Consider the following 12000-nt stretch of genomic DNA (forward strand, 5'->3'; position numbering starts at 1 on the left):
CTGTCTGAAGGATTGATGTTGAGAGATGTGGGGCTTGGCAGGAAAACTCCTTCAGCCATTGCGTGAGAGTGCCTGCCCCAGGGGAGGTGAAAGAGCTTCAGGAGGGTTTGCTTTCTGGGTGGTGAGGCTGTGCCCAGCTTTAGCAATGCTCTGCTATCTGTAACTTCTCTGGCTGTTGCTCAGGCTTTGCTGCCAGTCACCTGGTAGCCGTCATTACATCTGTTTTTCCGTCCTTCACCTTTGATTGGTTTGTCTGATTTTGAGTAGTCTGAGGGAGGATAATGATAATGATGGAGATGTAACTGCCCCAAAAGAGGCAGTGAGGGTGTTCCCCTTAGGAGGTTCCTGTCAGGTGTTCAGTTTTGCAGATGAAGCAGCTGAGTTTGATAAAGCAATATTACTTGTAAGAATTCAGAGTTGGTGCATGTACACAGGGACTTAATGCACATCACTGGAATAACTCAGAGACCACATATGATGTGGATGATATTTTAAAGCCAGTTTAAAAGCAATCACATCTTTCAGGTGATGATCACGTGTGTGTGACATGTTTGTGTTAAATGAGCATGTATTTCTTAGGTCCCTGCATGTGTCCCCTCTGTTACGTTAGCTCTTAGTGGGGAGAACTACTTTGCTGCCCATGGAATCACTAACCATTGCGTTTTTCAGAAACACATCCTCGGTGAAAAGCGGGATGTGGCTGCTCTTAAGTAGGATGGGTCTTACCAAAGGAGTGAATGGTTGAGGTGTTCATATAAAATTGGGAAAAGGATAAACTTGTAGTTGCTAGTCTGCCCTTCCAAAGTGTTTGGACTCAATTCCGGTAGTCATGTCATTCTGTGTAAGACATCACTGTCAAGTGGTAAGTACCACATGTGTGATTTCTCTTCTTCATTTGCCAAGAGCTTGTTTGTAGTTTTTTTTAAGCAAGTGGTGGTTCCTTTCCTCTCTGTTTTCCCGTTTGTCAGCTTTTTGTTTCACCATGGGGTTCTTTGTGTATGTATGCTCAACATTAAGAGCATTTGGTTTTACTTGTGATAATTTGGCAGATCTTTTCCATTATTACTTTAAGGAATGAGTTCTTAACCTAATTTCTATATCATCTTTACTTTGTGACTGTGTGCAGAAAGATGTTGATTCAGACTTCTCATGTCTTTTGTATGTGTGGTATGTCTCACTGTTCTCCAAAAGGTTAATTCTAGTCTGTGGCATGCTGGAGGCTTTGTGTTACCTATAAGGAAAATTCACAAGGTCATTTTGTACACAGTAATGTGTGTGCAGGACACAGCAGGTGTGCAGGAAGGGGTTTTGCCCCTGTGGCCATAGAAGTAGCATTCATGATGTGTGTGCTGAAGTTTGAGATGTTTTGGTCTCATCTGTTCCCACAGTTGTGTGTGTGTGTGTTTGGCTGAGTCAGCTGGTCCCGGCCTCCCTTGCTGTACATTTAAACATTTGGGAAACAACAGGAAAGCTGCTGCCCAGATCCATGAACAAAGGAACCTTTCTGTGCAGTTTTGAGAATATTTTGATATCTCCGCTGAAGGATTACTTTCCACGAATATGGATGTGATTGTTGGGCGGAGGGACGCGTGGAAGATTTCATTGGCCTAGCTTTAGTCTGCAGTTCTCCAGTTCTCCTTTCTGTCTGCTTCTCAGGTTCCAAGAATTTTAAGGAATTCATTCAAAAGTCATTGACTGTGACTTCTATTAGGAAGACGGAATACTTAAGGGTACCCTGCAGAGTTACCTTCTTATTACCACATTTACCCTTCCTCATTCAGGCTGGATTTTCTGTCTTGGATTTTCACTTAGATTATTAGATGTTACTAAATGGAATAATATTGTCATGTGTTCTGTCAGATAAATAGGCTCCCAAAATATAACTGCATTGTTTCAAATGTATACAGACTATTTGATATCCTATAGTAATTGCCTAATTGCTGTATCAACTTTTAGCTAAATGTTGAGAAATGTAAATTTGATTTATACACAAACAGCATTTGACAGCTAGTGATTGGGTACTGGATGTTCTAGGGTTCCACAGTTCTTTACTAACCAGTGATTGAATCTTTTGATGCTTTTCCTGTTTGTGTTATGAAAAGGTGATTGTGGAATAAGCTTGTCTAAATATGCTATCCAGTACGATTGGTTAATATAGTCCTAAAGACTCTGATTCTAACCTAAAAGCAAATACTTTTTACAATATTTTAACATAGATCTCGAGAGTAAGATGAAACTGCTACCTAGAAACATGGGCAAATACTGCGATAGAAACTGTTATTAAATATAACAACCTCATAAACTTGTATGCAAAGGCAACTCGCTGCAAAGACTCTTCAAGATGCACTTTTTGATGGAGAGATAAGTAACTGAAATATGAAAAAGAAACTGTGGTTTTTAGGAACTTCGTTATGTTCTTTGATTTTGTAGGAAAATGAAATATTAGTGTGGTGAGCTTGCAAATGTAGGCATGTTATCTGATATCTGCCTGCAACTGATGTTATATAAGTATTTGAACGTAAGTGGAGACATCAGGCTTTGAGGAGAATAGGGCAGGGAGGGCTAGAGATGATGTCATTTGGCAATGAAAAGCGAAAATAATACAACTTTAGTTGTCCTCTCATATAGTACAGTTGGGAGAGCAGGTATTAAAGGAATTTTTTTTTCTACCCCTAACTTAAATTTTTAATGTAAAAACCCCAAAATTTAAGTCCTGCATAATTCATTTTTTCTTGAACAAAAAGGTTAACTGGCAAATTAGTAACTGTGATTAAAAACATAGCAAGCAAGGGAAACAGAAGGAAGGAAGCAGTCTTTAATGAGACTTTAAGATTACTTTCAGCATTCACTTCACAGAAAAAATTGAAGAAAAAATTGCAGAAGGGTGAAAGTCCTGTGAGAAGTTTAGGCTCTCAAGTTTTTTTCATTGAGGGGCTGGAAGAATTCCCAGCTTATGTCAGTTTTTCTGAGAAGGGGAAAAACAGCCCGTTGTTTGTTCCCAGCATAAAAAGTAACAATTTTAAAAGTAGTTTTTAAGATTTGTCTGTAAAAAGAAAGCTTATTAAAAGGTGCAGACTTTCTTCCCTATCCCAACCCTAAAAGTAAAACTTTGTTGTTTTTCTTAAGCTTTCTTTCATCTTTGAGGCACACTGTGGTCCACTTATTCTCATGCCTTTTATTATTGTGCAGCCATTACATGATAGTAATATTACAGTGCATCATTTGTATTTTTTAAACCTTTTATATTTTATTTTTTTAAATCTTGGACCACTTGGCAATGAAACTGCAATGAGTAAATGGTCAAATACTCACTGTATCTTTCACAGGTGAGCCACATCTGCCACGGACAGAAGGGGGTTCTGTTTGAACCGATACTGAGCTCAGGCTATCTGTTGGATGTTTTCCTTACCGTAGTATCATCAGAAATGATTTGCACTTCCTGCTGGATCATGAATGCAAAAAGTCCTGAAAAAGGCCAAGTGAGATTCAATCTTGCCAAGTGTATTACTCTGGCATCAGTATGGTTTCTTCACTGATGGGTTGTCTGTTCAGACCAGCAATACTCTTGCAATATGTAAGTCAAAACTTAAGTGGGATGTCTAAGGTCTTTACAAAGACAGGTAGGATACATGTTAGTCCAGTGTCACCTATTAAGTTGAAGTATTCACAACACATAAATGTCTTCTGTGCTGGCCTGTATTACAGAATGGAGGGCTTTAATATTTGGGCAGACTTCTCACCTGTCTCATGTGGAGTAAGGATTTCTTCTCTTGCCCAAGGCAGGATCAATTCTGTTGATGTCCTTCCTGACAGATGTTTGTCTGACATGTTCATAAAGACTTCAGAGGCTCCTCAGGCAGTATGCTTCCCTTTTCTGGGGGCTAACTGCAATGCCATAAAATATTTATGGAGTCTGCTCTGTAAGGTTGTGTTTAGCAACAGTATCATATCCATCTGATGAGCTTGATGTCAGTCTTCTCTCTTAGAGAGTCCTGCACTGTATGTTTTCCTCATCTGAAAACACCTTGCCTGGGAATGGAAGGTAGGGTAGACCATTTTATTTGGCCCCTTTGGACTCTTCCTGCTGTCTGTGCTGTTGTATAAAAATTATTTTAGTAGGTCTTGTTTCATCTTGGATGGCAGAAGAAATGTAGACCACTGAAGCCATGCCATGCCTTACTCCACAAAGACAAAGGAATTCTTGTTTGTTTCCAGAGCAGGATTTTTTTTTGTTTCGTGGTCTTTTGTGGCTTTGTTTATGATTTTAAACATTTTTTTTTCTTTCTTTTCTTTTTCTATTGTCTTTTCTCAATCTCTGTAAAGGGGAGCAGGTACAAAGCCAAACTTTACCTTTATAAAGTTTTTCCTTTCAGGGAAAACTGAAAAAATTGCCAAACTATACATGTCTTGGCTACTAGGTTCAAGAATGCTATTACATGGGTAGTCTTTGATTTGACTGTCTCCATTTGGCTGAGAAAGTGAAATTGAACTCTCTTCAGGTAAAAGCTCACAGAATCAGAGTTTAGGTGGCCCCTCAGCTCCTCTTGTAAAGCACTCGAACATCTGAAGTTTGGCCTATGTTTCAGCTTCAGGGTCAGATGATTTCCTTGCTCTTCTCCTTTGCTTAAATAGGGACCGCTCATCTTGTGTTGCAAATGAGATGAATTGTACAGGTGGCTTGAAACAGGTTACTACAATGATAGTCCTTCTATATGTAGTGCATATGTATTCTGATGTAGGGCATGTGAGCTGCCATTCTCTCCTGCTATTTTCATGTCTTTTGCCACCTAGATTCTTAGTTGACAGAGGCACAACTAGGCACGCACAAAGGGTTTTTTCTTCTTTCCTGACATATGCAAACCCCACCTGTTACAGAAGAACAGACACTGCTTCTGAAAGAAAACTGATTTGTTGTATGTAGGCATGTATGCACCCCAGAAGAAGAATTCATATAGGCAGTATAATTAATGTTGAGTAAGCAGTTGTTCATTCTTGGGCTTGACTTGGCATGATTTGTGGTAGTACGACATGGTGTTCTACCAAGCTCCTTTCTATTACCCGTGCTCATAATGGTTTTTTTAAATTTTTTGGGTTTTTAAAAATAATTGGTTTAAATAATACTTCAGGTTTTATAGGTTGTGAAAAGACCTTTGAAAATGTGAGCTTGCTGCACATCAATACAAAGAGGACTGTCTCAAATTAGAGAGGAACTAAAAAAAGTATTGAGAGATGCATCAGTTTGCTGTCCAAGTTAACAAAAGTAGCTCAGTTACCTAATCAAGATAACTATGACTGTTAGTCTTCCTACCTATTTCACCTCTGTCTGAAGAAGAGAAAGTATGGAATTGATCTCACATCCTACAAACCTGTTCAGTGTGACTGTTTACTTTTGCACTGTTCATGTCAATTAAGGAGAGATACTGCTGCTTCTAATCATCCTTTCAGGCCAATGTTTATATCCCAGCCTGGAAACCATTACTAAAAAAACATGGTGGAATGCAGCAAGGTATTCAGCTTGCCTGTGGAGTCACCCGAATACCTACAGAAGCCCTGGCTGGAACTGTGTGTGCAGTCAGACTGATTTATTTAGCTCCGGTATTTAAGATTTGTAGAGAGGGGTTTGGGGATCTTGTTTTTAATTTGTGCACCTGAATAGGTTCTAAAGCTCATAGCTTTCACTGAGTTCAGTAGTAAAGACTGTCTCATTCTCTTGGAGTTACTCATTTATTCGGCTTGAAAGATCCAAATGAAGTATTTGCTTAGTAAGTACATTATTTAAAACATATTGGGTATTTACACATTTACTGGCTTTAAAGTGTTCTTAAGTGTTATCTTTTAATAATGACTTTTTATGCTCTTGTATTTAATTCCCTAGCTACATTTTTGTTTAAAAACATGAATGAAAGTAGAGCAAGCAAATGGGCAGTGGCTTTGTAAGACCTCTGCAAAGATACGTGTGAGGAAGGCTTACTCATAGTGTCTACTTTTAGGCTGCCTTTGGGAAATCAAATCTTAGAAGGCCAAGTTGGAAGTTGAGGTTCCGTACATGTCAAGTGTTGGATGTCTCTAATTGCTCCCTGGAGATACCTAAATTAGATGTCTGAAATGGTCTCCATGAATACCCCATGCTATGTCTCTGTTCTGTGTCTGCCAGCCTTTTTCATGCAAGGGATCAGATACTTCTTCATGGTGGTAGGACAAAGGATCGTTTTCCTGCCAAGTTTCATTTTATTAGTCTCATATAACAAACTGAGGAAACTAAGTAAAGCATTTAACTGTAAGCTTTCTGAAAACAAGTAAACATATTTTTTAAAAACTGTATAAATTATACTAACGGTGGGTACAAATGTTGACTAGTGTTCTTATAGGAATTCCCTTTAATAGCAGTAGATTATTTTGCCCCTTGTTTATTGCTTGGGTTTTTTTCTGCTAGAAGCTGTTATACATTCTGTAATAATCCACAGATGTTAATACATTGTGAAACTTACTCCCATTTTCAAGCTCATACAGATTACAAAGTCCTAACAAAGTGATGTTTTAAGTATTTGTGATGTTATTGCACAGCTGTTTGTGATGTGAATCCCAGGCTACATCCTTATTTGCACTGCGTGTATTTCCAACTACAAAACAAAGTATGGCTACAAACAAGACAGAAGTGTCTTTTCTGTATCTTAGGAACACACCTAAACCTGTGAAGTTTCCCTTGTGGAACAGAACAGCTATGTACTTGATGCATTTGATGTTCCAGTCTAATTTCAGGCTGAGCAATGTTCAGTACTTACTGAGAAGAATGGCCATGTTAAATGGCAGGAACATGGCTGTAAAATACACGTTATATCTGTTTCAGTCTGCATGCTAGTAGTGACAGGTGCTCAATGGTTGTCAGCATCCTTGTCAGCACAGAGACTCCTTTGACATTAAAGTCACCAGCTTGGTCCTGATGCTGTGCAGCTATATTGGCAGTTCCATCAGACTGCCGCTGATCAGTGAATGTCAGAGCCTCTGCTGTTCTTCGGGTATGTCACCAGCCCTTTGTGTTTTCAGGCTGGCCTTGCCTCTTATTGAACTTGCCACACTTCTTCAGCAGCTTTCCTGTGGGAAATGAGTTGATAGGTCATGGGTATGTAGGTATCTTCAGGGCAATGCAAAACCACATCCAAAGTGACTTGCATAAAGGTTTGTAACGATTACTGTTGCTTTAAGCCAATCAATGGGTAGAGTACCCAGGGACTCATTAAGTGGCATTTGTGGTGTCTGTAACAGAGTTTTGTGCTCTATTTCAGGAAATGCAGTGACAGCCTTTAATGTCTAATTGACCTCTTCTCTTTGTTTCACTTTTCCATATTTCCTTCTGATGTGTTCCCCTGTGGCAGCAAACAGCCCTGCTCAGTATTCTGAACTTCTGCTCCGAGCTGCAGCACCTCAGCCTGGGCAGCTGTGTCATGGTGAGTACTTACACCACGCGGGATGTGTGTGGGTGTATGTGTGCGCACACACTTGCTTTGGAACTCAGTCTGGGTTTATGTTTCACAAAGACATGTTAAGTGCCAGGTTGATAGTATACTATGTTCTTTCAAAAAGTCTGAGATGAACGCAGCTCAGTCATATGATAAAGGGTTGCGTACTGGTTTAGCAGGCCTAAAACATAGCTCATAGGCTTTCTCATAGTTCTTCAGCCTCTTCCTAAGTTTCTGAGCATTCTTTATATGTATGATCGCTTTTTCTTTCCAAAAATAATAACCAAGACTTAGTTATTTTATTCAGACCAAATCATCATTCCTAGCAGATTAATGCTTGTGTCTGGCCCTACAGTAATAATCATGAGAGAAATATTTTCAGCAAAAACCATTTGAGTCATAGACTAGCTGGGCACACTCATTGATTTAAAGAAAGAGAATACAGGGACAGCAGCAGTTCCTGCAGCAGTTCCTGCAGGACACTACTCTGCGCTGTACTGCATGTGTGTGTCAGAGCTGTGTGTAGGGGGATTCTGGCTTGCGGCTGTCCTTGGTGGTACACATGCCAGATAGCTCGTCACGGAGGCTTAGCTGACCTTCCTCATAGCTTAAGAATCATAGAATGATTTGTGTTGGAAGGGACCGTAAAGATTCTCTAGTTCCAACCCCCCTGCCACGGGCAGGGACACCTCCCACTAGACCAGGTTGCTCAAAGCCCCATCCAGCCTGGCCTTGAACATTCCTGGGATGGGGCATCTACAGCTTCTCTGGGCAAACCAGTTCCAGTGCCTCACCACCCTCACAGTAAAGAATGTCTTCCTTGTATCTAATCTAAATCTACCCTCTTTCAGCTTAAAACCATTACCCCTTGTCCTACCACTGCATGCCCTTGTAAAAAGTCCCTCTCCAGCTTTCTCATAGGCCCCCTTCAGGTACGGGAAGGCTGCTAGAAGGCCTTCCCGGAGCCTTTTCTTCTCCCGGCTGAACAACCCCAGCTCTCTCAGCCTGTCTTCATAGGAGAGGTGTTCCAGCCTCCTGATCATCTTCGTGGCCCTCCTCTGGACTTGCTCCAACAGGTCCATGTCCTTCTTAGATTTGGAGCCCCAGAGCTGAATGCAGTACTCCAGGTGGGGTCTCACGAGAGCAGAGGGGGAGAATCACTTCCCTCAACACTGGCCACTCCTGATGCAGCCCAGGATACAGCTGACTTTCTGGGCTGCAAGCACACATTGCCAGGCTGTGTTGAGCTTTCTGTCCACCAGCACCCCCAAGTCCTTCTCCTCAGGGCTGCCCTCAATCCATTCTTCATCCACCCTGTATTTGTGCTTGGGTTTGTCCCAAGAAGCAAGTAAAGCGGAATTATCTCAGCCTTCCCTGCTTTGACTCATGGGCAGAAGAGGAGGTCAGTATGACTATGCTTTTCCAACAGTCTTTGTCTTCCCACATTTTTTGATGGTGGATTTTATTCCTTCTGCCTGTATAGTGAGACCCTGTTTCAGTCTTTTTGGCTTGCCCAAGGTAACTAATAAGACTTCCATAAGGAGATGCAGCAGCTGATCAACCTAGAACAGAAATAAGCACATTCCTCAATCTGCATGTGTTTATGGTTGCAGTGCCTATGGTCATAAAAACAGTTTTATTCATCTTTTAAAGGAAAAATTACTATTTAAAAAAAAAGGGATTTTCAATGAAAGTAAGCTTTTCACTGCATTTTCACTGATATTTAGTATTAAGTGAATTTAAAAACACCTGTGTCTGGGAGTTGATTGGAAATTTATTTTGTCTTTAGTAAAAGTAGACCTCACTGTATTCTACAGTAAATAATTTTCAGAGCTCTTTAGAAATGACAAATGCTTAAGACAAATATGTAGGTGTGTTAGCAAGTAAATCTTAAAACACCTAGGTATGTCTGGAAAGATGGTATACATAACAAAGTGTTTGCTTTCCTTGCAGATTGAAGACTATGATCTTATAGCAAGCATGATGGGAGCAAAGTCCAAAAAGCTTCGCAGTCTGGATTTATGGAGATGTAAAAACATAACTGAAAGTGGAATAGCAGAATTGGCTTCAGGTTGCCAGCTTTTGGAAGAACTTGATCTTGGCTGGTGCCCTACATTACAGAGCAGTACAGGCTGTTTCACAAACCTTGCACGTAAACTCCCGAACTTGCAAAAGCTCTTTCTTACGGCCAACAGGTCTGTGTGTGACACAGACATTGAGGAGCTTGCTGCTAACTGTACGCATTTACAGCAGCTGGATATATTGGGTAAGAAAATGTGGGAATATCGGTATTTATCTTACTGTGTCTCAAAAGCCTTGCAATTAAAAAGGAGTCCTTAAGACAAAATGTCTTCTATACATGTTTCTAAATAATTATTTCTTAAAATTATGGTTTAGCATATAAAAAGAGGGAAGTTTTACTCACTGCAGAGTTTTTACTCACAGTGAGCTTCTGACTCAGAATCCAGTTGATTTGTACCAACCATGTAATTTGACTACTCTAGTATGAATTGCTTAAACTGAGATTTAAGTGCAAGATTTTTCCAATAACTTTTAGTTTTGTGACCATTAGGGTTTTTTAATTGAAATCTTTTTTTTGACTGTCAGAAGATCCAATTTCTTATCCTTCTTTCTGCTTCTGTTTATTGTTTTATTTCTGTGAAGTCTGATAAAGTATATTTCCAGTGTGAGTCTGTGATCAAGAAACAGATTTCTGCTTTTGTGCAATACAGATACACCAAGCAATATTGAATTTCTTTGTCACTTTTACCAGGAAGTGAATTTGACTCATTAAAGAGGAAAAGGTAATTAACAGCAAAACTTGGACTTCCTAGTGAGGTGGAAAGGAACTGATGAGGGGCAAAAAGCATAGCAAATCTGAAATTTCTAATCCTCTGCAGATTCTATAGTTTAAAATATTTTTAGAAATCTAAAGTAAATATAGACTCTTGAGTAAGGACTTTGAGAAAAGTAGTTTTGCATGATACTGAACTTACTTTTGTGGTGGAACATGAGGTTTTCTTTTTTAAATAATGTAGGACAGCAGGGATATTTGTGACTCAATATGAGAGAAATATCTTTATGCTTTTACTGACTTATTTTCACAGGGTTAGTTGAAAAAGGAAGATTTAAATGAAAGGGAATAAAGTAGCTGCACTGTGTATTTTTAATACTTAATAATTTTAACAAAAATATTATATATAGGTTGAGAGAGATGCTGAAAAGAACTGAAGGCCCTCAATTCGAATAATGTTCCAAGCAAGTTTGTTTAATGGCATATCTGGTTACAAAAAATATTACCATATGGCTTCGGATTGTCACTCCAGTATAGCTAGTACACTATTCTATCGTGAAATATGGTTTGACTGACCTCTGACTGAGAAAGTTGCCTTCTGACCAACATGGGAAAGGGGGATGAACAGATAAAAACTTAACTCCACCTAGTGCAAATTGTAGAGATTTGATGTAGATGTCCACAGGAGGTAATGTGCTTTGCCTATCCTTAAGGGAATCTGTTTTGTAGCTAGATCAAGGGCACATTTCCCTATTCAGACATGAAAAATTTCCAAACAGTGTAGTGAATGAAGTCTTTCATAAACATGTATGTTCTCCTGGCCACCCACTTCCATGCTTTTCTGTTACAATGGCGTTGTGTCTGCTCACAAAGTGGTCTGACCTTTTCATTACACCAGAGGCTGCCCAAAATGAATACCTTGGCTGTGTTAAGCCTACAGATAGTCTACTACTTCTGTTGCCTCTCTACCAGCAGTGAAGGCTTGTTGCCATACTTCTTCAGTATTTGAATTCATGTTTTAATTCAGTTTGACGTTTTATTGATGTTTTTGTGTAAAAATATGTGAATGTGGAAAAGGGATTTATTTTTTTTTCTGTTCCCTGGGTGCTTAAGAGTATTCCTGAGTCAAGTGGATTTGTAGTCAACCTTTCCCAGTGAGACTACGTGTTAGGTTCAGATAAATGCTGTCCAGGGAATATACAGTTGAATTACCTGCAAGATTTTACCAAAAACCTTAATACCGACCTTCCAGACCTCACTTTCTTCCTTCAGAGGAGTACTTAGTATGGTGAAAAAAAGGTTGTTTTCTGCTGTAAAGGAGTCACTACTAGGTTATGTGATATATGTGATGGAGTTACCCCGTGTTTTTGGCAGCAGCAAGGAAACTGTTCATTTCTTTGTCTGATTGTGGGAACCATTACAGTCTGTGGTTAAAAGAAAGAGTTGTCAAGTAGAAACCACATCGGGTCATCTGGAGCTGGAGTTGTCAGGTGTTCCCATGTAAGTGCAGAAGTCTCTGTTATCTGAACTGAAGAGCTAGTCTCTCACAGTGCACGAGTACCAAGAAAGTAATAAATCTCTGTGTGCTCTAACTTTTGGCAGCTGATGTAGGGCCATCCAGTCACTATAAGCTACATAAATGCTTAATGTGTTTTTGTCCTTCTGAAGAAGTGTGACAACAGGCCTGAAGCTGTTCAAGGCCTGAGGTCAGTGCTCAGCTTTGCAAGAGTCACCTTGAACAGTGGGTCT

At 39.8% G+C, this 12000-nt stretch overlaps 1 protein-coding gene across 9 annotated transcripts in view; it reads left to right on the forward strand.

Annotated features, from left to right (window-relative positions):
• FBXL4 (F-box and leucine rich repeat protein 4) overlaps positions 1-12000 on the forward strand; it is a 72027-nt gene that overhangs the window by 43662 nt on the left and 16365 nt on the right. For all 9 annotated transcript variants that reach the window (XM_056342531.1, XM_056342528.1, XM_056342529.1 and 6 more), the window contains 2 exons: positions 7374-7445; positions 9411-9723. In XM_056342531.1, coding sequence (XP_056198506.1) covers positions 7374-7445; positions 9411-9723 — 385 coding nt within the window. The remainder of the gene's footprint in view (positions 1-7373; positions 7446-9410; positions 9724-12000) is intronic.

The sequence above is a fragment of the Falco biarmicus genome, chromosome 6 (genome assembly GCF_023638135.1).
Source record: "Falco biarmicus isolate bFalBia1 chromosome 6, bFalBia1.pri, whole genome shotgun sequence".
NCBI lineage: Eukaryota > Metazoa > Chordata > Aves > Falconiformes > Falconidae > Falco > Falco biarmicus.